At 44.1% G+C, this 27,017-nt stretch overlaps 1 protein-coding gene across 2 annotated transcripts; it reads right to left on the reverse strand.

Annotated features, from left to right (window-relative positions):
• Positions 1-319: 319 nt before the first annotated feature.
• Positions 320-27,017, reverse strand: VGLL3 (vestigial like family member 3). Of its 2 annotated transcripts, none has more exons than XM_077174542.1 (4): positions 26,725-27,017; positions 17,524-17,776; positions 11,572-12,093; positions 320-4,953 (listed from the first exon to the last, which is right to left on the reverse strand). In XM_077174542.1, the coding sequence occupies exons 1-4, from the start codon at positions 26,803-26,805 to the stop codon at positions 4,910-4,912; spliced, it is 900 nt and encodes a 299-aa protein (XP_077030657.1). In that variant the 5' UTR covers positions 26,806-27,017; the 3' UTR covers positions 320-4,909. The 2 variants fall into 2 exon arrangements, with proteins under 2 accessions (XP_077030657.1, XP_054484187.2); XM_054628212.2 differs by having other exon boundaries at positions 17,524-17,779; positions 26,725-27,016.

The raw sequence follows: 27,017 nt of genomic DNA on the forward strand, positions 1-27,017 counted from the left end.
CAAGCACTGAGCAGACCAAGGGCAGCTAAAGGGGCTAAAACATGGCTTTCCAGGGACATCTACAGTTCCCCTTGGCAGCCATTCCGCCCCCTAAGTATAAACCTGCTAACACAGCCTAAATTTAGTGTATTGAGCAGTGACTGCCCAGCCACGTACCTACAGTTCTGGAGAGGATCTTCTCTGCTCCCAGCTCCACCAGCTCAACCTTTCCAAGAGCACTCCCACCTCTCCTGGATTTTGAACTTGCTCAGGCAAGAGAACCTCACTTTTTAAAGGGGCATCTTCCTGCACCACAACTCTCAGATTCTGCCCATAGGGCTCATTATGTAAAAGCAGTATTTATTTTTAAATACTTTCCCACTTTACATGAGATTTTAGTTCCAAACAACATGCATCAACTTTTTTTTAAAAACCCACACACAAACAATATTTATCATCCAAATACTCTAGAAGCTCAGAGGCTGACATACTAAAACCAAGAATTCCACTTGAAAAATATATGTATTTCTAAATTGTTTATAAGGAAATATATATGTTGCTGGTCCATTGATATGGAGCAAAAGCTTGTACCTGAAATTAATTAAAATAATCATATTCAGACAAAGGCTTGCCTGCTGAAACTCAATATATTGCACCTCTCTACAGAACTGCTGATTTCATGATCATCTTTATAGATACAAATCAGGTGATTTGAAAGGGCTTTTTTAATGTGTTTTTGTTGTGTTTGGGTTTTTTAACAAGTAGGGAAAAAATTCACTCCTGAGTTAACAGAGAATGCAATAAAATGCCTACATTTTCCATCTCAGATGAGATTTGATGAAGTCATTCACTTCATTTCCAAAGGACACACATTTGAGGCACGAGAGTGGAACAAAGGAAACCAAGTATAGCTACATGTGAATGTGAATAAATATATTTGTAGAAAAATATATCCGTACACATGAAGAATTTTGGGAGAAGGACAGCAAGACATGTAACAGCCTGGAAGCAGAAAGGCTGGGTGGGGCAAGGCAATCCTAAGGGCAGGTTGGAGGAAATGTGACATTCCCACCCCTCTGTGAATGCTGTGATGAGAGATCTGTTCTCCAAAGTGTTTTGATGCAGGTGGGGATGATTGAGAGAGAACTGTTATTCACTGAGGACCCCCTGAACTTGTGTGTCTGGTGAGAGAAGGAATCAGAACAGACTCCATTCTACTATTGCCAAGCGCAGCTTATTCAGCTCTCCAGAAATTCCAGAAATCCAATCTCCTGGGCAGTCAGTGGCTGCACTATTCCATCTTCTTGCTGGGATGGAAATGGACCACTGGAAAAAACTGGCATCTGCCTCTGAAAAACTGGTGGAGAACTTCAACCCTTCCAGTCTTCAAATGAAGACAAAAGTTGATGTCAGATTTCTCAACATTATCAGGAATAAAATAAAACCCTGGACAATTTTAAGGAGGTCAGTATTTTGAGTTTCTTGAAATAAAACAACAATTTCCCTATGTTCTCCCAGAAACAGTGACAGAGTACAACATGTTTTATAAGCCCTCTCAAAATGAATCATCCACTTTCTTGGGACAGCATCAGAACACACCACACATAAAAAGAATGAAACAACTCCTTTAGTAATGCATTAAGACACACAACTTATCTGTGACCTGATTTCAAGGGCCTTTTTTATTTTTCCTATCTGCAGAAACACGAGCAGGCTCAACCTTTCTGCTCCTTCTGGCTGCCATCGATTCCCCACCACTGCAGGCGAGTGCTCCTCTCCTCTTCCAAGAGCAAAACCATGGCAGCATCTGCTTCTCATAAGCACTTCTGTGCGTGTGTGTGAGTGTGCGTGTATGGGAGAGAGAGGGAGAAGGAAATCTGCTGAATTTAACTCAAAAGTTTGTCACAGGGAAGGGTGGGTTTGGTTTTTTCTTTCCTTTTCCATCCCTTGAATTGTAGAAGCAGGCCTACTGCTACACACTTTGGTTTTTCCTTTCTCGCTTGTTAGCTCAGGGGACAATCAGTGACTGAGGGGGAAAAGAAGAAAATTCTTTCACTTTTGAAGTTGACAGACTGGTGCATGAATGGCTACAGACAACAGCAGGTTTTTAGTGGCACTTTTCACCCAGAGTTTGCAGAAGTTCCACCAGCTCAGTCCCAGGTTCAGCAGCAGAAACTCTGTGCAGAACAGTAGTCCTGGAGGGGAAGAGGCAACAGCTTCCCCACTTCTTCATCTCCACTAACCAACAACTCAGAGATACAATCCAGAAAGAAATTCCCATGCAAACTGTGGGCCTGTTTTGTTCCTGTCCTATTTTGCTTTGACATCTATAGGGAACCAGAGGAGGTCTCCCATAGTATGAGATTGTGAAGGGGAAAGCAGTGAGCAGACTGCTCTGGTTAGGCTTTAAACTATTTCAGGAAGCCAAACACACCTCAAAAAGAAATGCTGTCTTTTCTTTTGCTTCCCCTGCCACCCAAACTCTCCATCCCTGAAGTTTAAAGAGGACACACCAGCTCTTTAATTTCCACTTTTGCCAAGTCCAAGGAGGGGGGGGGGAAGAAAAAAAAAAAAAAGAAAAGTAAAAAAAAAAGCTTACAATCTTTTTTTTTCCTCCCAGTATTTCTAATACTGTCAACATTCCTAAGTCAGAACTCTTTTTCTTGAGATATTTCCTGAACTGTACTGTCCTGATAAGAAAGTGAACTGTGGCAGCTGGTACTCCATTCCCTCCCATACAGTCTTCCCACTGCATTATGAATTTATTGGCAAATTGAGGAGCTAGCTCCACCAGAGCAGCAATAATATAGAGAACTGTCATGAGAGTGAAATTTATTGAGAGAAAGAAATACTGATGGACTACAAAGATGAGGAAAAAAACCCCACCACATTTAATTCATCATCCCAACACAGAGACTACAACCTTATTACTTTAAAGCAATATTTAAGCATAGTCCATTCAGCATTTATACACTGTCTCAAACTTCAAATCAGCAAGGTAGAGACATAAGGGTCTTGCCAAATTGTGATATAATCCTAATGCCTCCAGTGCCAGCATGTCAAGCCCTCTCCCCTGACAAGGGAGAATGCTCAACACCTCGTAGGATCAAGTTCAAACAGCCTGGAGGGAAGCAGCAGTGCAGGGAACCTCGGAGTGGCAGGCACTTCCCAACACCCCCCTCCCCTTTCACACACAGATCCATGTGGTTTCCACCTGACAAAACTACATTTACAATGCTCAGTGCCTTAAAATTAAACTCTTATCTCAGCCATGTGTTTGCATCTTGGTTTTTCCACTTGGCCGGCGTGTCTCTCAAACAGGGATGTCTGAGAACAGCGGTGACAGAAACATAATGCTTTGTAAGAGCCTTAGGAAATACTACAGAGGGACCCTGGGTGCACAGAGCAGAAGGGGAACATCTCCAGGCAATATCCAGGACCCAACAACCCAGGTGCTGACCCTGGGCTCCCCTCAGTCCCACCTAAGCCCACGCTAGAGTCCCCAAGGGCTGGGCACGGGGACCGACCCTGCAGGGACCCACGGCACCCTCACCGCCCTCACCCAGGATTCATGGTGCCCACCTTGGCTCCAACCAAAGCCTTTATTACCAAGTCAGAGCCAAGGCCCAGGCCAGGGGGGTTCCCAAGCAGAGGGGCTGTGGCTCCACATGGCCCCAGTGCATGCAGGCCTGGCAGTTATGAAATGCAGCGCTGCAGCTGGGTCCTGTGAGCCCCACGGCACAGCCCAGCCCAGGCAAACACAGCCTGAGGGCAAGAGGAGCTCTCCTTGTGTTCTCCTGGTTGTGACAACCTTTTGTTTCCACAAGCCACACATTTTTATAAATCTGGATTTATATTTTTTTGTTCATTTTCCCTGAATATTGATGTTGTAAGTGACCACCTTGAAGTGGCTTAGCTGAAAGTCCTGCCTCTAAGATTTTACTGGTATCTATGAGCACCATAACCCACAGAGAACTGTGTTCAACAGCTTCAGTGGATCATAGATGAGGCCCATATTCGTGTCTGATTTAAGAGTATTTGGTCCATTTTGAAAGAATGGATGGGTGGGAAATGCAGTTGCTGTAACCTCAAACTTTGCTCTATGCTAAAGGTGTTTGCAAGCTTCTGACAGTCAGCACAGCACAAAGCCACCTTTAGAAGCAAGAAAAACAAAACCACTTTTACTACAATCTAACACCAGGAAAAAAATATTTGGCTGAAACTTCAGGTGCGAATTATACTTGCTTAAGCTAGAACAAAAGGACAAAAACATCAGAATTCAGTAATGTGGAAACAAAGGAGTTTAGCTCTTTAAAAAGAAAAGAAAGATAGACATTTGAGGTAACAAACAAAAAAACCCAAAATGCACAAACACATCACAGACATCTAAAAATAGCATTTTATACATTTTTGCCAGTGCTTCTCTGAGAGCAAGTTCTTTAAACAGAACTTAACAATTTTACAATTTTTTTTTAAAAAAATATGTCATCCTAAAATAGCCCGTCAATCCTTACCCAAACTTTCTGTATTTCTACAAAAATAGATGCACAAAGAGCTACAAAATACTGTATTCCTGAAAGAAGGCGCACTGTAGTCAAGGGAGAGTCTTTTTCCTGACTATTGAGACTGTTCATAAAAATATCAAGCTGAACAAAATGAAACACTGTTAAAGGAGCAGAAAGGAGTTAGGTTGCCCAGCTGCAGCAGGCTCAGATGAGGAAAGAAAGAAAAGTTAGGTTTCTGGTTTTTTTCCAACACTGTGGGACCCATAAATGGCCTTACAAATAAAAGGCTCAATAGCAAAACCAGAATAGTTGGCTCTTCATCTTCATGTGTGTCCTTTGCTCCACGCAGAAGGAGTCAGCCACTGCTGTATCACCCACCCAGCTCTGCTGACTCCAACTCTAGCTGGTCTTAATTTCTCTGCACCTCAGAACCAAGCAGTTTCCTTGCTCTTGTCCTGATGCTGTAGACCTACATTTCAGAAAAAGAAAAGGAAAATAATTAATATCAATAAATAGTAAATTAATAAATCAGATGGTTTCTTCTTACCCCTCCCCAAACAACTGAAGTAAAGAAAAACAAGTTTTGAATTAAAAAATATTTTAAAAAAGAAAAAAAACCCACCAAATGACAATTAATTTATCAGTTTAAAGGACTTGTTAGCAACAGTGTTACTGCTCCAAACCTTTTGGTTTATGAGGGGTAAAATTAAACCATATTGAAGTTTGATTCTGGCTTAAGCATTTCAGAAGTGGTGATAAAATTCCTGCATGCGCTTCCTTGGCTTGAGCTCATGTGGAACATGGCATGGAGTGAAAAAACCCCCCGTAAAGGTCTGCATCAATTATCCAGTAGGCAGCAGAGCAGTATTTCCAGGCAGGGTCCAGCCACAGACACCACCTCCTCTAGAAAATGCCTGGGACACTTCAGTATTTCACAGTTTCTGTGGCATTTCACCTCGCAGAGGAGAGAGGGGAAAATGTTCCTGCAGCAGGCAAAAAATCCCAAATAATTTCACCTACAGAGTGCAAGATTTCCAGCCAAGAATGGCTAGTGCTTCCACATGGGAAAAATTAATGGTTTTCAGCTTGCATTTGTTATGAGTTCCTCTAACATTTTCCTTTGTAAAAAAGTGAGGACTATCTAATAAATGCGGTGCTATGCTGTGGCTCTAGCATTATAGACTTGGAACCTGCCTTATAATCTGGGATTTCTCTGCTCCAGAGGGATCCAATCTCTCTGTTCACACCTAAGAGGGCATAAACCTCAAATGCAGACAATAGAAGGGCAGGTGCAGATTAAATGTCTCAAAGAAGATACATTCTTGCTCATTTATAGGGAATGTAAAGGACAGAGATGCAGGCACATATTTTCAGAGGTAGAAAGGCACTCCTAGTCTCAACAATTTAAAACCTGTCCTTTGATGTTTTGAAGCAAGTAAACCACGTTTCATGAAAAGAAGGTACATTTCCCACTAAAAGTCATCATTCCTGCTATGCAATGTACCAGGGCACCTGCCTTGCTAAGAATTTTGGGTTAATTTCACCACTAATGTAAATAGGTGCAACTCCAGACCTCTGTGATGTTGTAACCACCAGAGCTCCGTGTTCATGTGATGTTTAACCATGTGCTAGGCATGGATCTCATTTCCAAATCCAGTCACACTGTGAATATGAAGGAAGACCCATAAGTTTTCAGAAAACTTACAGGCAGGCATGGAGGGTTCAGATCTGACAATTACCTCCTTGCTTTAAGATTATAAGCAGTTAAATATTTAATGATGATCAACGTTTCAGAGCTGAGCTGCAAAGCAATTAGCACTCACATAAAAGATGAGAGCATATGGCTCTATCCTTGTGAGGATTCCCAAGCAGGGTACAAACACTCGTGTGCTCAGCAGTGAAGAAAAAGGGAAAGTAGAGCCCACAGTTGTGCCCAAACCTTGTTTAGTGCTTTTTGCCCCATTTCACGTGCACTTGTACCTCTTTCTTCAGACTGGGAAAACTAGGATATCCCTCAGCTAGAGCATGCCTAAAAAAACATGTTCAGAGGCTCTTTATTCAATGAAGATGTCTCCTTGTTGCTTAAGAGCTATTTGTTTCCCTGGCAGCATCATACACAGCCATAATGAACTGCTGCTCCCTTCAAAGCTCCCTCAAAGCTAGTGATGACAATTTTGGGCTGTTTTTCCCTTGCTGTTTACAATTTTTTAAACAAAGATGACCCCCCCCAAAAAAAAAGGAAAACCAAAAAAAAGTTAGACAGCAGAAAACTTTCAGAGCATAAAGAAGTTGTTTAAGTTCACCAGTGGACCACTAAAGGACACCAGAGGCCATGGAAGCCTCTAAGAAGAGAAACAGGTTATATGGCTCCCAGCAGCTTAAAAAAATGACACACACACACACACATGTGTTTAAGAGATCTTCCATCTGACAGCAGCAAGTGGTAGAAAGGGAATAACTAGCTGAACAGACACCTCCCTTGGCAGGTGTCTTTTCAAGGCACAATTAGCTGTAACAAGGAGGTTTAAGGTATAGCTACAGACTCTAAACAGCAAGAGAAAACAATCCAAAAAACCAAAGTTGTCCTATTTACAGAACTGAATGTGGAACACTTTCTATGCCTTCTCCTCATTATATTCCCATCTCCTTCAAGGCAAGGCCATCTGCAGTCCTAGCACAGAATCCAAGGCTGGCTGCTCACCCAGAGCTTCCAGCTGCAGTGCTTTCCTTTCAGCAAGGAAATCCTCACTTGCACTGCTTGACCCAGCACTGCCACTCCAGCAAAATTCCCCTTCCCTGGGCCACCTACTTTAGAGCTAACTGCCACACAAATATTATGCAGGTTCTGTGGGAACATCTAAGCAAATTTAGTGAGTTGTGACAAACTCGTGGGATGTGTGTGAACAGAGACAAATGTATAGAAGGGACTGGATTGGCCCCTCAAACTCCAAATTCAATGTATTCAATGTATGTAATTCAGTGTATGTCAGCACACTGACACACAGGCATTTCCAAAAGGGAATTTTCCACAGTAAACCAGGACTAAAGGACGCTGATTAATTCACCTAAATTTCAAGTTATTCACCGCAGTGTGCATAACTTTATACGATGAAGAATGCACACCTCAAGTTTAACAGATTTACAGCCATCACTCATGCCAAAGTCCCGCTTTGCTTTTAGTGTGCTGGGGATGCAGGAAGGCTCCTCCAGCTCATCTGTCCCACAGCAGGACAGGATATCCTCCTAGGCTCTGCAGTGGCAAGGCAAGATGCTCTGCTCTCCTCCCCGTGGGCTGCCTGCAGCACAGCCAAACCCCACTGCTCACCTGAAGGGTCTGGGATGCAGGACACCTCCCACCCTGCTCCTGAGGGAAGCACTGATGGCTACAAGCACCAGCAGCACTGAGAGACAGGAATTCCCCTCCCCAGCCCCTGATCTGAAGTGCTGGAGGTGGCTTAAGCACAAGCAGGAAGCTTTAGTAGTGACACTGGGTTACAGCTGCAGCCCTGAGCCACAGGCAGAGCTGGGGACAGCCCAATCTTGCTTTGCATGACACCAGCAGGGCAAGGAGCTCAGGCTTAAATCCAAGCAATCTCTGCTTATTCCAGCGTGTTTATATCAATGCTTGACATGAAATGTACTCTTTTATTGAGCACTGTAGCTTGTGCACTTTGGAGAGACACTACACACCAGCAGACACAAACCTAGCAGGTTTTATTAACAGCTCTTGATGCAGACCAGCACTTTCTTTAATTGCACTTGGACTGATACAGAAGCTTCCAAAAGGGTTAATTTGCAGCCTTCAAGGTGAGGATTAAGCCACATTTAATGGCAATCAGGTAGCTAAATCCTCCTTCATCCCCTAAAACAGGACCATGTAAGTTCAAACAGATGTGCCAGACAGATCAATAGTTTGTCAGCTCTGTGCTGATGTCCCACACAATGTGTTCTGAGCCATAAATTCCCAAACTACACCGTGCATGCAGTGGGAACCTCCTCTTAACTTCTGGAGGGATTTGGCATCATCTATTCTTGAGATGGATTATTTGGCTTGGCAGGGCAGAGATGCAACAATGTAGCTGGAAGAGGGTAAGATTACAGCCAGCCTGCCCTGATCCCAATACCATCATTCCACATAATTCAGCGTGAGGAATTTTGCAGATGTTCCTACAATCCATGTGACAGCAGCACAAGAAATGTGGCCCATGATAAAAAGAGGGAGAATCAGTTTGTAAGTGAAGGACTCCAAAAGGCAATGTCCAGGTATAGACTAAATGAACTTTTTTAACATAAATCACCTGAAACTTATGGAATCTGATATATTGAAAGCTCCATAGGCTATTTTCTCCAGGGATATATGAACAAACACTTTCAGAACTGACATATTCTTGCCACTATGTCCTTACCCTACTCTGGAGAAAGCACTTTATGTCACTAAAAGCCAGTTCACTCTTCCAGGCTCTTGAGTTTGTAGCCTCTCTCTTAAGATTGCTCTTTGACATTGAGGTTAAATGTAACAAAATGCTGTGTGATGTGGAGATGTATCCAGTATAATCTGCTTTCCCTCAAGTGCAGATGAAGCAAGTGCTGGATGTGACTCCATGTGGTACTTGAGCAAACCCTCCTCTCCCCATACTTTCTCTGGGATGACTCTGCTGGATGTGCACACAAAACCCTGAGGCAATTAAGCTCCCTCTTCTCTCCATGCCATGAGTGCTGTAACCAAAGCACTTGTCTCAACTGCACAAGCTAAAGGCAGGGCTGAAAAGGGAGCTCAGCCTTCCTGCCCTTCCCAGCAAGCCTCCGCTTGGAAAGCATGGGAGAGATGAGTGTGCAGGGCAAGAGAGCAAATAATTGTAATGTCACAAGTTTCCACTACCTGCTGTGTTCCAATGCTTGCACCCTTGTTTCCAAAACTGGGGCTGCCTGACAGGGTTTTGCTGTTGTGTTTTAGTGTTGTGACCCTTTTGAATAGTGTCAAATTAGTGAGACAATGGTCTGCTGAGATTCTCTGGTTTTTTCAAACCAGTCACACATTTCCCCTCTTTCCCCACAGGAACTCAGAGACTAAAACCCACACAACCAAGCATGGGTCAGAAGTGAACAGCTCAGATCCTTCCCACTGTCTCCCACAGTGGGAGGAACCAAGTGACATGCAAGGCACTGCCAAATCAGGATCCTGACTAAATTTGCACCCAGCTTTACCCTTCCAAAGGGATTTTCACAAGGAGCAGGCAGCCAAAGCTGTGTTTGCTCTCTAAGGCAGTGCTAGGACCCAGTCCTTTTTGAGGTACTTGGTCTTAAAGAGAAAAACAACTCACAGTCTAGGCTGGACTTGCACGTAAGCCAGGCAGAGGCTTCTCCTGACTAACAGTTCCTTACACAGTTCTCTGTTCCACCCCCAAAAGGATAAGCCAAATACCAGGGCTCTGCAGGTGGGGCTGGGTCCAGGAGGGCTTGTCCCTTACCCCAGTGACAGTGACACTCTGCTCATGCTTCAGAGAGGGCAGCTCACTCCCCTTATGGCGTTTGTCACAAGGGAAAAATCCCAAGATCCCAGTCTGGTTAGTTTAGCATTCTGTACCCAAAAGCATAAAATAGAATTATTCTTGTTTTGCTGCTTTAGCTAGCAATGTTATTTATATATATAAACTGTCCACTGTTAAGAATACTGATAAGCTTTTTCTTAGTTTTATTGGCATCAAGACAGCAAGTGGCATAGTATTTAGAGGAGATTACTGGTTCCCAATTGCTTTAAAGGGAAGAGACAGATTTGAATTAGGTTCATAGTATTTCATCTTCAACAAACAGCCTTTTTTCCCCCATCCATTCTTGGCACTAAATCAAGGCAAAGAAATGGTTCTCAGACATTGAATCAGTCAGCGAGAGCTATCAAAAATGGAGACAAATAGATACTTTAAGGAAAAGGGAACAAAGATACAAACCTAGTGTGTCCTTAATCAGATAACATACTGTCTTTAAGAAATACTGATCTGCAAGGATTGCTGCTGGTGAGATAAATATCAAATGGAAAAAGGAGCCCTCAGTGGGGCCCATGAGCTCCAGGACAGATGCACTGGAACTGTCAGTCACCTGATGGCCAGAAACTTCAAACCCTGAGGGCTGCCAGACTGCTTCTGGTACTGAGGCGAGAGACTGCCACTCAAAGCTCACAGACACAGATGGAGCTCATGCTCTGCCCTTCAGACTGCAGACCCTGCAGTGAAATGAATTTCATTCACACACCTCTGCCTACACCCTATAGAAAGATGTTTAGATTGATGGCAAGCTCAGCTCAATCAGCACCTCTGTTCTCCATGTGACACCAGGATACTACACAGGAAGGAATGCTGAGCTGCTCCACCTCAAGATGCAGTCCTCATGTACTGCAAGGTATTAGTTCATTGGAGCTAAATACTGGTGGATGCACATATGAACTAGCTGAACAAGCTGAGAACTTCCTCATGGAAGCATAATTAACATTTCCCCACAATATTTAAATAAAAAGGAACAAGCAAAAAGTGCAGATTGTGTCACAACCCATCTGGCTTGAATGGGACCAAGGCAGATAAAGGTCTCTCAGCAGAAGGCACATATGAACTAGCTGAGAACTTCCTCACGGAAGGATTTCCCAACAATATTTAAATAAAAAGGAACAAACAAAAATTGAAGATGGTGTCACAACTCATCTGGCTTGAATGGGACCAAGGTTTCTCAGCAGAAGGCAGGGAGAGCTGCCCTGACAGCAATTACAGGAGGGATTCCCACATTTGTGGGAATCATTTGGACACGTTTTTGTTTAGTGCTTTCTGCTCCATTTCACATGCACTTGTACCTGTTTCTGCAGGTTGGAAAAACTGGGATATCCCTCAGCTAGAGCATCCCTATAAAAACATGTTTAGAGGCTCTTTATTCAATGAGAATGTCTCCTTGTCAGGAGCCAGCCCTGCTTCAGCTGCGGGGAGTTCATGTCTGCTCAAACAAGTCACAGACGACAACAACAGCAACAACAACATAAAAATTACAAACAAAATTTAAAAAAAATTTTAAAAACCACAAAAAACCCAAAAACACCAAGCCATCTTACCTGTATCAAACCCAAAGCTGGGCACGATGTCCACGGTTCCGTGGAAGGCTCCGGCCCAGGCTGAGGTAGCGCCGGCGGCGGCAGCGGCGGGCTCGGCCTTGGCCCCGTCGGCCCTGGCGGCGGCGCGCACCGAGGGCACCAGCAGCGAGCCGTAGCGCGGCTCCCGGTGCTGGGGATGATGGTGAGGATGGTGGTGGTGGTGGTGCACGTGGGCATGGTGAGGGTGGTGGCGGTGCACGTACACGTCGTGCATGTGTGCGTACGAGGGGCTCACCTGAGACGCTAAGGGGTAGGGCCAGGCCTCGGAGGCGGCCGGCGGAGGAGCCGGGGCAGTCTGGTGCAGGCCGTGTCCCGGCCAGCTGCTGGGATCTGCTGCTGCTGCTGGGAAGGTGCCTGGTGCAGTCACGGGGAAATCGGGGTGCACGCCGCTCAAGCAGGGGGGAGGAGGAGGAGGAGGCTGGTAAGAGCTGGTCCAGAAGGAGGTGGGGAATCCGCTCCTTTGGCTTGAAATCGTGGAGCTTTCTGGTGGGGAGGAAAGAAGGGAAGTGTGACTGAAGCTGAACAACACATCCCAGAATAAAAACCCCACAATGATTTGCTGCTCTCTGAAGTTTGCAAGGCTGAACTCAGTAAATACAGAATCACTGGACATTTGAGGTAGGAAGATTTGTTGCTCTGATTTGTTAAGTTTTTCTAAGCCTTCCGATGTTTACATTCTTGTAACGAACTTTCTCACGCGCTTTCTGTAAATCATTTATTGTTTTGCATTCTTTTACGGAGGAAATTTGATGGACTGTTGGTTTGTCCAGTGCCACTGGAGAGGTGGCACTTTCTCCCTCCAATCTACTGTCACTTTTGGAAAACTCTGAATGTTGGAGTCAGAAAATAAACTTCCCTTTTTTCCACCTTCAGAGCAGCGGTGTGTGCGCTCGTGGTGTTTCGTGTCCTATTGTGACAAAGATTGCCTAGTCCAATTCCCCTGTTCAAGTGGGGGTCACCTGGAGCAGCTGTCCAGGACCACATCCAGTCAGATTTTGAATGAGCTCCAGACTCTGCAGCCTTTAAAAAAAAAATAATCCCCAAAAGCAACAACCAACCTAAAAAATCCAACAAAACAAAAAGTTTTCTTGTATTCAGATGGAATTTCCTGTTTTCTAATCTCGGCCTATTGCCTCCTGTTCTGTCAGAAAGAATTGCTGAAGGGAGCCTGGCTCCCCCCATCTTCATTCCCTCCCATCAGGTTTTCACATACATAAGATTCCCGCCTCAAGAAGATTTTTCTTCTTCAGGCTGCAGAGTCAGAGCCCTCTCAGGATCTTGGTACAGAAATTGTGAGCAGATGCTAACTCTTGCGCAGACTAGAGCACATCATTTGGAAAGGCAGCTGCTGTGGCTGCAAATGCTTCAGAGGAAAGAGAACCAGCTCACACAGCAGAACAGGAAACATTTGGCTAAAAGAATACCTGATTTTCTCAAACTAATTGCATGCTTTGATGGGATAAAGGTCATATCTAACAGCTTATGTTATTCCTTCATAGAATATATCATGATGCCCTGTACCCAATAGGATCCTACAAGCAGAACCATCTATGTAGGTCAAAAAGGTTTTTGTCAGAACTAAAAGACTTGCTGCTTCTTACAGCTAGGGCTCAGCTTATATTTAAATGGATTCCAATACCTCTACATTATGAAATCACATTCTAAAAATTCCTCTTTTGAAGGAGCAGTTAGTGTTTTTGATGTGCAGCAAAGTCTTGGCTTCTCCATTCTCACAATCCTCTTGCCAGCTCATGCTAGAAAGTACTGCTTCATGCAATATTTCTCAGCTCCAATAGGACTTTTTTTTTGGTCAAAGATGGAAACATAAAAATACAGAACTTCACCTCCGATGAAAGAACAGTCATAAAAATGGCCTATGGAGAAATAAAGCCAGGGAAGTTTAGCATTTGATGAGGCGAGGAATCCTCTGTTCCTCATAACTTTTGTAAGAGTTTTTTTTTTTTTAAATCACCTTTTGTTTTGCTTTGTTTAATAAGCAGCTGGAATGAGACTTGGGTGAAGACACCATTGAGAATGAACAGATTCTTCAAACACTCCTGCCTCTGAACTTTGCTTATACAAAAATATTTTGGAAGTAAAAACTTGAAAGTGTTTTCTGACTGCATCACTAAGACACTCGTGTCTCTGTTTTAAAATCCATTAAAATCATAGAAATTTTTCCACACATCAGTTGGCTTTGATTTAGGCAGTTTTTTGAGTCTGATTAACTTCCGATATTGGAAACAAACTTTGCAAACATACCATGGACAAACATTGTGGATGCTTTGTGCCAAAATGCTTCAGAGGCTGCAAACTTATCTGGCAAGCTGCACTCCATGGGTTTCTTCAAAAGGTTCGGCTGCTTTTAGCCATGTATTTTTATTGCAATTCATGCTTGAAGACTACAGAGAGCTTCAAGCATATTACAGAAGCCTCAGCACTCCTCCAAAATTGGTATTGTTCCTTGTTTGTAAACCATTCCTTGTAAAAAGGGATTACACTGAGATGGAGAGTATGTATGGCTTGTGCTGCTGGCAGCAGGGCTGATACAAAAAAAAAAAAAGCAAACTTCATGTCCAGTCTGTTGTTTTCCACACTACTTAACAGAAGAGCATAGCCTGACAATGCTCTGCCAGTATTCTGGAAAATTAACCTCTGTAATCGAGTTTTTGAAAACTATCTGGCTGTTATCTGCATGGAAAAGCCCTAAATCCAAAGCTCTGCACTTCAAAAAAGCACAGAAAACCACAAAGTATCTGCAGGACAGCTTTAGTAACAGGAGAGAGCACTTTAAACCACAGAATCTGCCAACGTGAATTCATCCCAGATTGCATAACAGCTTGGCTTTACCAGTCATGCAGGAGGTCCAGGCCATAGCAAACATGTTTGGTCATCTCCATTTTCCAAACCTGTGCAGGTTTCACAAAGCCATCGCTGCTGCCTGACACTGTCAGGGGCCAGTCCCCACTGGCACCACTGAGTGTGGCCATTCTCACTGGGAAAGGTCAGTTCTGCCACTGGACACAAAGGCTCAGCCCATGTCACATAAACATGCAGGAAAATTTCACCCACCCCGAGTGCTCAGGGATACCTGGCCTCTATGGCACATGGAGAAACAGCCATGTTTCTCCACTACACTTGAAAAAGAAAAAAATAAAAACTCAAAAATCTTCCATGGCCTTTCAGGAGGCGTTTAACAAAAACTGCCAAGAAAGATACTACAGTCACCACAACTTCCTACCCTAAGTACAGGGAGGCAGGGACAAGGCAACATCCCAGGGACCACGAAGCTGTGGCTTATACAAATATTCACAGTGGTCAACCCAAATGTTCACAACACACACTGAAAACACACCAGAAGTGCACACACTGGAAAGGAGACAACATATGGAGCTTTCTGTAGCACAACATCAGCTCTCACTTAAGGCAAGAGGAAAGAAAAATAAGACAGAAAAACAACCCAACACTTTCAGCAAGGAAAAACATGTTGATAAAAATACCATTAAAGTAACATTAGTGTCAAGGCATCATTAGCACCAGCAAAAGAATTCAGGCAGCTACACCTAAAATTCAATATTCACATTACTTGAGCCTGTCATACAGAACTGTGTTTTATAAAAAAATCAGTTTTCAAAATAATTTTAGCCCAACCTGATCAACACGCAAATGATAAAAAATTGCTCATTTCAGAACAACAGGTTCTGTTCTTATATGTAAGCAAAATCCCTCCTCAAAACAAGCAAAAAACCCCCTGCAATATCACCTGGATAAAAATCAGAGTTTGCATTTTTATCAGAATGCCTTAAAAAAAAAGAAAACAAAAAAAGATGAAAAAAACCTCAAAAACATTGCTAATTCCTCCTTTCAGATAAAGGAGAAAATGCAGCAAGCTGGGGAGCCAGTTTGTGCTCACACACTTTCCACTGAAACCTGCATCTCCCAAAACAGCTATTGCAAAATAAAATACTTTCTAGTTTATCTCTGAGTAAGAAATTGACAGCAATTCTGACTACCCATGAAGGTTATTTATGGAAGAACCTCAAGCTAATAATAATTTAACTTCTTTAGGTAATGGGACACAAGCTCACACTCATGTGCTGTAACTGAGCATCTCTGATACTATGCATAAACCAGAAGTCCAAACTGACAGTGTTGCTCCTTCCACCTTGCTTTCAAGCAGGAACATTTCAGAAACCCATTTGGGCCTGATAAAAGCTCCTGTCAGCTTCTCTTCTCTGGAGCAGCAAATGCTGTCATCTCCCAGCAGCCTCCCCAGGGATCTCCATGCCCCTCCAGCAGGTGCAGGGATGATATCTCCTTACTCTATTCCCAGAAGATGTTCAGGACATGCTGACCTCCATTCCCCACTGAGGGCATGGGGCACACGGGGTCAGGGGACAGCATGGCTGGAGAACCCTCACACCAGGCCACTCAGACCCCTCTGGGGATGGCTGTGAAACCACAGAGGGGGGACAGGGAAAAACAACAGGGTATATGTCTGAGGCCAAAGGGAAGACACGCGACCGCACCCACAGAACATCCCCAGGCTTGCTCAAGAGGGCTTGCTGTGGGCATGGGGTCTCTGGGGATTGCCTTGATCCTGCTGCTAAAACATTTATAGCCTGTCTGGGCCATTTATAAACGCTCCAGTCTCCTTTTTAGTAAGCATAGGTTCAATCCTGCTCTCAGTCGAGTCAATGGAAAATTTCCCATTAACGTTAATGGTCCCAGCTCAAGCCATAAATTCCTCCAGCTCCCCAGCCACTTGTGCTGACCTTTGCTTAAACTTCCTCGGATTTGTCATCATCCTTCTGGAAAGCAAGCTCTTCTGTGCTATTTTTCTCTTCACAGTTGTTTCCAAATATCCCATCTCTCTTCAGTATCTGTGACTATCATCAGCGCAGTCTCACCTCCACATCACTGATTAGGAACACCACTGCTCCTGCTCAGATCCTACCAGTACCTCTCTCATCAACCCAGTGTAAGGCCATTGCTCACCCTAACTCATCTGCTTAGTCTGCACCCCTCTGCCAGTCCACGTAAGGATGTGATCAGAAACAATGCAGCTATGGGGATCTTAAAAAACACCCAGACTGCCACATCCAACAAAATGGAAACAGCATCTTATTGCCACGCTTTTCCAATTTGGAAGTCTTGTCTGTAGTGTCTCTGGCAAGATCTGCTCACTGTCACACCAATACATATAAAGTATGTAAGTATTTATGTGCATAACAGGAGGACAGCGTTGTTAATCACTGTGTTAGGACAGCGAGTAAATACCTCGCAGAACCTGCCACATTTCTGCTCCCTGCTTGGAGGCAGAGTAATGTCATGGCCATTTTACACCCAGCAAGCCATAACATCATCTGTACCTCTCCCACAAGCAAGCTGCAGTGGAAAACACCACGTGGCTGCAGCCACGGGAACCAGGGCTTGCCCCCCAGCCCATTCCATCCCGCGCTGGCTCCTCCCTGCCTGGAAAGCAGCCGTGGACAAATCCTGATCACCTGGCAAAGCCACTTGAGAAGGCTGCATAGGTTTCCTTCACATCCAAGGCCAGCACCCCAAACAGCTTTGCTCTTGCCTCACAGGCCAAGTTTCACACTTGGAGCTAAAAAAAACAAGCCTCCAACCTCGCAGCAGACGTTTGTGAAGCCCTCTCCCTCCCAGCCCCTGGCAGAGACAGGATATGGCAGGAGCTGGAGATGCCTGCTTCTTTCATGCCTTTGGCTCCTCTCTCCCACTTTAACACCTCAGATCACTCAACCCAAGAAGCTCCTCAGCTCTTGGAGATTTGAGGGGGATATTTCCACTTCCACAGAGAAGCAGAATTTCAGCTGCAATGCATTGTGTGTTACTGCAATGCAGCCCAAGTAAGCCACGCCACAGAGAGCAAATTCCTGCCCCTCTTACCTCTCCACAGAGGATTCAGCCCTGCCTTGCTCTTGGAAAGGGCAGTCTCTGAATTGAAGCTACTGGCTTGGCTCAAAGCTCTCGAGAAGTGTTCATCCACCACAGAACCAATGTCTCCCTGGAAGTAAGTGAACAGGACACAGCGAGAGTTCAGGTACTCCATCTCGGCAGGCTGGTCTTTCTCATCCTCCTCTTGCTTGCTGGGAAGGCTCACTTCCAGAGACTCCTGCATCTTGTTGTACACAGCTAACTTCTTCTGGGATTAGAAACAAAACAAACAAGAGATGCATCAGTGATGGCATTCAGCAGAAGCTCAACATATAGTTTCCTTAACAAAAAATAACTGAATACACAGATTATTCATTTTGTAATTAAATTTGGACTACCTGGATACTACACACTGGCATTTCACAAAGAAGAGAATACCAGCACCCACTTAAGAGTCTATTCCTCTCTCACACAGATGGACCTGCTTCTCAGACATGTTTCCCAACAACAATTTATCAGCACCAGCTTTCACTCAAAAGAAAGCAGACAGGCTCTAACAATTCCCTCCTGATTCCCACCTGGGGAGGATATTCCATCAATAAAGGCTACAGAGGTCAAGCCCAGCCCTGTGGAAGGGTGGCCAGATACACAGCATGTGCATTTCACACATCCAGCTGGGCAAGCACCAGATTTCTCTGGGCACACTCCTCCAGCTGAGCATACAGGGCCCTCTGGATTCCCCACACTTACTGCTGAAGCTGTAAAGGTGGGAGAGTTTCCTGCTTCCTGAAAAATTTTCTACTGTATTACCAAAATCCACAAAATGCATATATTTTCACTCACTGATGACAGAATTTTTATCACAGGAAGTTATAGCTTGGGGTGGTGACTGGGGGCTGGTCAGGGGTTTGAGAGCTTGGCTTCTTGGTTGGTTTGGGGTGGTTTGTTGTTGTTTTGAGGTTGGGGTGGAAAGGGTTTCTTTTCCTTTTTTCTTTTTTTTTTTAACACCAGCTTTTGGGAAAAGGGAAAAAAAATTCAAGTCATAAAAAATTAAACATGTGATCTGGGGGAAGAAGGGGATTGACAAGTCCGCAAACACATGCAGAAAAATCCACCCCAAACCAAAAACACAGAGAAGCATATAAAAAACTAAAACCCTCACAAGCCATCTGTGAATGGCTATTTCAGAATATTCTCTCTCTCTCTCCCTCAAATCAAACCTAAATGTCAAAATAAATGTGTGTGAAGATCCATTTTGCATGGAACATATTTTTCAGATGTTCCACTTTACAACTGTTTTCACAGGGAAAAAAATCTCTCCCCACAACAGTCAAGCTGCAGGAATCATAGCTTTTAGCTAGCCAGCCATTTCCACAGCTGACTTTACACACAAGCACTTTCAGGAACCCAAAAACAACTACAGTCCATATGCAGAAGTATTTCATAGCATTCCTATAGAATTACAGTTTGACTTATCTTTAATGGCTTGCTTGGCAACACTCTAGCGCCATCAGAATCTCTTTAAGTTTATGGCTTTTTTACCCTTTTTCTGAAATAGTTGTATAGAAAAAGTCAAACAACTACACACTCTATAAAGTTCCATTTTTACAATAAATATGCTTGTACAATTTAGAAATAATCGAAAGTAATTTTCTGACCTTGTGTACCATCACTACATTTAAATTCGGTGCTTTCTAAAATCATATACTCTGACAGAAATTCTCTCACTGCAGTACAAAATAAATGCTCTGGGGCAAAGTCTTAATTATGAACAGTTATTTTAAAAAATAACTGTAAGAAAGAGCTATTGACAAGTGGAATTAAAACCTATTATACTTAAAGCTCACGGCAACTTAAGCAACGTATCTGACATTCCAGTGGGTTAACTGATAAATGTGATGCAGCTCAGTGATACCATTAATTCAGATGCTGTTGTACAAACTGCAGTGTGAGACACATACAATTTTATTTCAGTTGGGGATAGCCAGGCAATGGCCTGGATTTCCAGTAAATCAGTGCTTCACAAAGCAAAGTTATACTGTGGCTCAGTTTAGCCCAATATTACTCAAACTTTTGGGTGAACTGCTGGGATTCACTTATAAAAGTAAACAAAATAAACAAAAATAGATGTACAGCAAAATAAAGCAGTCTCTAGTAAAACTAGAACTGATGAAATGAAACAGTCTGAGGGTGTAAACATATTTTTGCAAATGCAGAATTTGGGGTAAACTACACTTTTTTTGGAAATGCTTTGTGCCTTCTGTAAACAAACAAACGTCTCAGGAAAGTTCTCCAAATATTTGTTACCCAAATGCTTACTAGGATATCACCCAAACTGAGCTTCATGGTTTTGTCTGAGTAATCACTGACCCCTGAGACCTCAGTAAGACAGAAACAGTTCTAGCAACACTGCACATACAGGAGACACGTGCACTGGAACTCTGCAATGCATCCACCTCGGCGACTTGGCCATTCCTGAAGCTGCACCACAACTCAGATCCTCTTAAAAATGCAGGACAAGTGGCTCGGGAGGGTGCTTTCCTCATTTTTGGTTTCTCCTGGGTGTTTTTTTCTAAGCAGAGACAAAGCTTGAAAGAGATGCTCTAGAGAAATCCCAGCATGCCAGACCTTGAAGAGAGGCAGCAGACATTCAGAGCTGACTGCCACCCCTACAGGTGCCGGCACTGATGCTGCAGTTGTGCAGATGCAGACACAAGCACGCAATTACAGACAGACACACACCGCTAACACAGCCCCTGGCTTGACTCGGTGATCAGGAAGGAAGTCTTCCAATGTTCCTATACAGGGACTGGAGCTCAGGAAATTAAAACTTATCTCCAGAGTGGCTTCTCTGCGCAGGAATGTTCCCCCTTCCACAGCTTAAGAATCTAATTCGTTTTCCATTTCAACTCTCTTCCCTCCCCTCCAGTCCACGGACAGTCATTACAAGATGCTCTGAGCACTTGCTCCTTTCAAAACCACCAAATCTGACCTTTTTTTTTAATGTAAAAAAAAAAAAATTCTAATCCAACAAAAAAAAGATAGTAGGACTGATGGACAAGAACAAGGCCTTGTGTGTGTGGATTATGTACAGTGCAAAGGTGTGGTTTGCAGCAAAGGATGAGGGTTCTAAATAAAAAGATTTTTCAAAACGGCAAGCCCGTGAACAGACACAGATCTAATTAATTGGCATTTCAGGAAGAAATTATCAGCCTGTAATTGCAAAACTCTTTAAGTAAGACACTACAGGGAGAGAAAGTTATTCAGCAAGTTTTCCTTGTTTGCAATGTATATACATTCTTTCCACTGTAAACATCCTTTGACAATGTGAGGGTTTTTCCCCCCAACTCACCTAAAATACTCTGTTTGCACATAAATTCCCTAATTTTTGTTCTGACCTTAAGAATAACCTTCTCACAGTATTTTTGACTGCAGTTGTGTGAGTGGAAAACTATGCAAGACGAATTTGTCCCACAATCATGGGGTGTGAGAGAACAAAAACAAAAAAACCCACAAACACCAGGGTAGGTTTATGGTCACTAACCTCAGCTAGCCCAGTTTAACTTGTACTTTTTCATTTGAACAGTTCTAGCATATATTTAAGCAGTCAACCGCATCTGTAAGGTCTTTACAAAGTATTTCTGACCAAACACAGTGTTATCTCTTGTCAATGTCCAGTACTTCAATATATTCATGAAATACACCTCTCCCTTCCTTACACTAGAGACTGATATTAAACAGCCTCTGAAAAACAAAGCAAACACCCAAAATCTTCTCTTGGCCAAGACACAGGATACAGAATTTAAATTCAGAATATATAATTTAAGGAGAAAACAGGGAAATTCAGTGTCTATATCCCTTAGATAACAGACCCTAGTTCATGGAGGATGAAACAGCACAATCTCTTGGTAAACTGAGCTGTACAGCCCAGGCTGAATTCAGCTTCAACCAACATTATATTATTTTTATTTCATATATTCACAAATAGGCAATTCCAAAGAAAATTTATACCCTGCACTTCAAATCGTACAACAAAAGGAAACTGAAGGCCAACACCATATCACTGCTGATATGGGAATATTAAAAAGGATTATTAGAATATTCTAAACATATTTTCTATTATCCTGTCTTCCTGAGCAAGAAAACAAGAAAAAAATTAGAAAATAAGAAAACATTTAGTACAAAATCTCACACAAAATCCTTGCCTTGAAGATTCCTGTTATTTTCTGACATACCCTACACCCAGAACCAAGCAAAACTGTTCTCATGCAGCGAAATGTTGGCCACATTAAAGCCTGTGGCAAAAGTCCAAGTGACTTCAAGGGTCCCGGGTCTCACTCAGAGTGTCTGGTAAAAATGTCAGAACATTCCTCTTTGCAAATCCAAAAAAATTCACTTCCAGCAGAAACCAGTTAGTAGCCAGCAAAATAACAACAAAATAAAAACAACCATACTTTGAGAGCAGAGAAGGTTTTACTTCAGCCAAGTTTGAATCGAAAATTCAGGGCAGCTCTTACTTTTCACATAAACTGGTTGCCTTTTCCTACAATTTATTATCTCCATACATGCCACCATACAGCATATGGTCCTTTATGCTCCCAAGCATGAAAGTCTGGTGTGCCTGTGGCCACCTGTTACAGATTTTCCATTATGAGAAAAAGAACAGCAACCAAAAATAAAGAATAACTACGCTGAGGAAACACTATATGACCCTACCCTGAGAAAAAGGCTGTCATTTGACATCAGCTTCTGAGAAGGAATTCCAGCAACAAACTTGAGGCAAATCCTCAGACAGCCCTCCGTTTGTGGAGCTGTCTGCCGAGCAGGCTCCTATTGATAACACAGAAAGTATTCAAGGAAGGAGACAATTCCAAGCAATCAGGGCACTGAATGCTGGGCCTGAAAGATGTGTTTATGGCACTGCCCTAAAAACATGAAACAATAATTTCCACCCACACAAATGAGCAAGGTGAGAGCTTCTTTTCAGCTGAGCCACTGGATTTGTAGAGGTAGAGCCAGGAGGTCTTGCTTGGCTCTGCTGATGGAAGGAAGCAGTGAAAAAAGAATGAATTTATGCACCTTTTGCTGTGTATGTAAACAGAGATGTATCCTAAACGTTTAAAGATCTAATTTTATGTAGCTAGAGGAAGATCAAGTAGAATTTGGTCCCAGTCAGAATGACAGAGTAAAGTGAGCCAAACTTTTCAAATCAGTGATGTCTCATGAGATTAAACCAAACAAAACCAACCAAGAAAACCTCACACACAGGGCAGGACCTAACCCAGGTTTGACACCCTGTGAATGTGAGAGTAGATGAGTTATATAGGTTATACAGCTTCCAGAGAAGTTAGTAGAGCAAACAGCAAAGGAATAGCCCTGAGAAAGAATCTGAACTGCAAAAATTGGATGTGAAGCCGTGCTCTGCTGTTACCTGCCATTAGACACTGCAGACTGCCACACAGCATAAGCAGTATATAACAAGCCCATCCTCAAAAACTGGGGACACATGGTGCCAAGAATTTCACTGAAAAAACAAGTTACAGTATGTGAATTGGGGTTTAGCCACAGCCAGCTGACACAGCATCAAATGTGACCTGTCCTTGTCTGCAACTCTGTCAGTTTGGAAGGAAGAGCCCAGTTAGTGACCTAAATTGCTAATAAAGACAAGGCCTTATCTGGACAAAGTCTGTCTTCAGCACTGCCAGCAGAAAGTCTGACTTGAGCATATCACAACTCCTTATGCAAGACTTGATTCAGCAAGGACAGCTTTGGCTTAGCTGTTGGCTTGCCTCTACATACCATGGAGAAATTCCAAAACTACCATTTACTGTAAGCTCCCCTTCCAAAGGTGGTGTGTTAGTGAGCCTGGGTGAGTCCTACCTGAGCCTCAGCCCTGCAGCCTGCTGTGCCCAGCCTGTCGTGACAGGACAAGCCATCCCTGTGTGCCGGGAACACAGTGGGATTCTGCTCCAATTACGTGTTCCCGAAACCTCTCCGAATCCCGTTACACCCATCCCTCACCCAACCCACAGGAAAGCCAAAGCTCACTATTCCAGCTGCACAGCCCCTCAGCAAAGTGGACAGCAAAGAGCATTTTAATTGTGCCACTCTGCAGGGTTTACCCTGACGCCTGCACAGCTCCCCACCAGACACAGAAACACGTTCGTATCCTAACACCGGCACACGCTCGCTCCGGCTTTTGGCAAAGGAGCACGGAAATCCCGACTCTTTATCTGTAAAATCAGGGCCACACCCCATCTTCATCAGTTCATTCTGGCACCATATGAGCATGTGTATATCCGTGTTTCGCTTACTTCCCTCCAGCAAGCACCCTGGACTTGAGCAATCTCAAAGATCTAAGGTGCTAAGCCTCCGCTCCCATTAACATTCAAGAGGAATTCAGGCTTCAGTCCACTAAGAGCTTTAAAAAAGAAAAAAAAATCCCATCTAAATTAATTTGCCAGTAAGTCCTTTCCTGGATAAGGGTGGGTGAAAGCTACATTTCCAGAAATTCTGCCTTTCTGTGCAAGGCAAAAATCAATTCCATGCTGATTTTAAGGGTGGAAAAAATACAGACACAGAAATGCGGGAATAACTTTAGCGTGGGGAAACTTTAAAAAGGCACAATGGATCACCCCCTAAAGCTACAACACTTCTGCACAACCCAGGTGCACACTAGTCCACCATTTAAAAGCAGTCTGAGACTTCCCATTAAAAATAAAAAATAAAAAAGGAGACAAGCATTTGAACCCACTTTGTCTTGTTGCAGGCATTTCCCCTGACCCAAAGAAACACGATGGGTTTGGCTCTCCAGAGAGATCCCAGAGCCCAGACACTTGAGCTCCACACCTGAAGAGCTGCTTTGCTCTTTAAAGCTCACAAAACTGATGTCCAAGGCATAACCAATTACACATTTGAGATGGTTCTACTACAAATACCTGTAGTGGAGATGCACAGGCTTTAGTTAGAGTGACACACCTACATCTCCTTGCCCTGAGAAGAAAAGGAAAACAGCACCAGAGCATGGAAGAGCCTTCTCTCTCAGAAAACAAACTGAAAGACACCAGAGTAGTACAATACCACTGAAAAATGCCTTGCTGGAGTCCTCAGATATTTTAAGGGTGAGCTCCGTTTTATCATCTCCAATGCAGAGACTTATTTTTAAGGTATCCCACTAATTCATCTTCCCTCACTGTTATTTTTAAACCAGTTTTAATTCCAGCAAAGAGGAACATTCTTTACAACGGTCATCATCCTCACAAAGAGTGCAGGAGCGTTTTACATGTTGAACACATGTGTAAGAACCAAAAACCTGGCAACAGATTCTTCATCTTTTTTTGTTACGTTCTCTACCAGTTGATAAAGCATCTCTGGCAGGACAATTCTGAAGGAACAGAGACTTGCAAAATGTCATTCATTACCCAAACAATAAATCTTGATGCTTGAGGGTCTCATTCTATGTTTACTTTTTTTTTTAAATTTAGAAAACATTGGATTCAGAGAAAATACACACACCACTCCAAAGTCAGCAGCTGTTAGAAGTAGAGGGTGCAACACTTTCTTCAGCAACAGCAGCTTGGCTTTTCAGTCTGGCATCCTAGTAGCTTGTGAAGACCCTTTAGTTCCAAGTGTGTCAGGAAAGCCAGTGCAACCAGGATTCATTAAATTAAACTGTCAGGAACACGTAGGATAGCCATGTTTTGAAAGCTTTTAGGTGGAAATGTGATATGTGGCCAACTCAGGACCTGTACTGGCTTATCAGAGCTATCTACATTTCTTGCCTTTCTTACCTACCTCTACTTAAACAGCATAAAGTTTGTTTAAAATAAAATCTCAAGAAACTTCAGTATTCATTAGGGTGCCCCAGTATTATAAATGGCCCTGCTTTTGGAGGAAGAAATTTCATACGTATGCTGAAAAATAAAAAGCACTAGCACTTGAACGTGACACGGTCATTTAATAGATTTCCCCATACTAAGTGTTCTACAGATCTGGAAGAGAAATACAGACAACCACTTCCAGAGTAAAATGTCAGGAAGTTCAGCAGAGTTTCAATTGCTGTTTTCTACTTCTAGGTCTCTCAGTCAGAGAATCAGGCTACTAGTTTTTATTTATTCATTTTCCCTCCAAAGCACACAGGCTGTGAACTGAACCTCCGGATACCCAAATACAAACTTTGTAAGCAAAATTACTGCATAGATGGAAGCTTTGCAAGCTCTGACCAAGATTAGAGAAGAAATAATAGCAAAGACACTCTGCAAGAGGCAGAACTCACAAGTTTTCCAGAGCTCGTGTTTAGAGTGAACATGAGCAACCTGGACAAGTTCACTGGGGTATCATTTTTGCAAACGGGCTCTGTCTCCCAACAAAAAAGAAAAAAACCAGCAACAGACGATCGGAATTTTAATGTTTTAGCCCATACTCGTGTCTCCCAGGCAAGTTGATACTAGGGGTCACTTCCCATGTACGGAGAAAACAATCTTCATGGATAATAATGATAAAACCTTATGGAATGCAGCAACAACCAAAAAATGTATTCTCAGATGACTACATTAGGGCCAAGTCAATATTAGTCCCACTTCACCCACGCACTGCATAGTCTAAAAATGCTGTCAGCCCGATAAGAATTTCCTGATTCACTTTAAAAAAAAAAAAAAAAAAAAAAAAGAAAAAATACAACATCTGATCACCAAATTCAGCTGGTGGAAACTCGCCGCAGACGATCTTCCAGGGGATGAGCGGCGGTGCGGCGCGCCCCGTCCGCGGGGAGCAGCGCGGGTTCCGCCGCTGTGCGCGCCCGCGGACCGGGCTAAGGCGCTGCTCCGCGCCCGCAATCGGGGCGAGCGGGGACACCCAGCAAGGAAGGCGGACAGAAGCGGGAGAGGAGTAAGGAAATAACTTTTCCCTCCCGCCTCACGCCAGCTGAGCGAGCCAACATCTACCCGCCAGATGCAAGAATTTGGGGGGAAAATGCTTTTTTCTGGTTAGGAAAGCTCTTACCAGGCTCCGCTGCTCCGGGGCACCCTCGGCAGCTCCCCGCATCTCCAAATCAGGCCGGGGGCTGCGGAGCGCATCGCTGGCTGGCCGGAGCGGAGGTCTCCGCCCAGGGCAGCCAGCGATGCGCCATGCACCCGCTGAGGGAGGGCCTCCCCAAAAAACCCTCGCACCCCCCAGCCCTCCGCACCGCACAGCGCTGCCCTCCCCGCGGCTCACCTGCGCGGGCGCGGCCAGATAGCGGGGCGCCCCGCACGCCGCCGCGCCGGGCTGCTGCATGGCCACGTCCGAGCAGCTCATGGCCGCGGCCGCCCCGCGCCACCGCCCTCTCCCCCTTCCTCTTCTTCCTCCTTCTTCTTCTGCTGCTGCTGCTGCTCCCGCTCCCCGGCGCGGGGCGGCCGCGGTCGGGCGCCGCGCAGCCCCGGCTGCCAGCGCATCTTCGGCGGCCGCCGCGCCCCGCGCCCGCACTTATAGCGCGGCGGGGCTGCGCGGGGCGCCCCGGCGGCCGCGGC

This window comes from Agelaius phoeniceus, chromosome 2 (genome assembly GCF_051311805.1).
Source record: "Agelaius phoeniceus isolate bAgePho1 chromosome 2, bAgePho1.hap1, whole genome shotgun sequence".
In the NCBI taxonomy this organism is placed as follows: Eukaryota; Metazoa; Chordata; class Aves; order Passeriformes; family Icteridae; genus Agelaius; species Agelaius phoeniceus.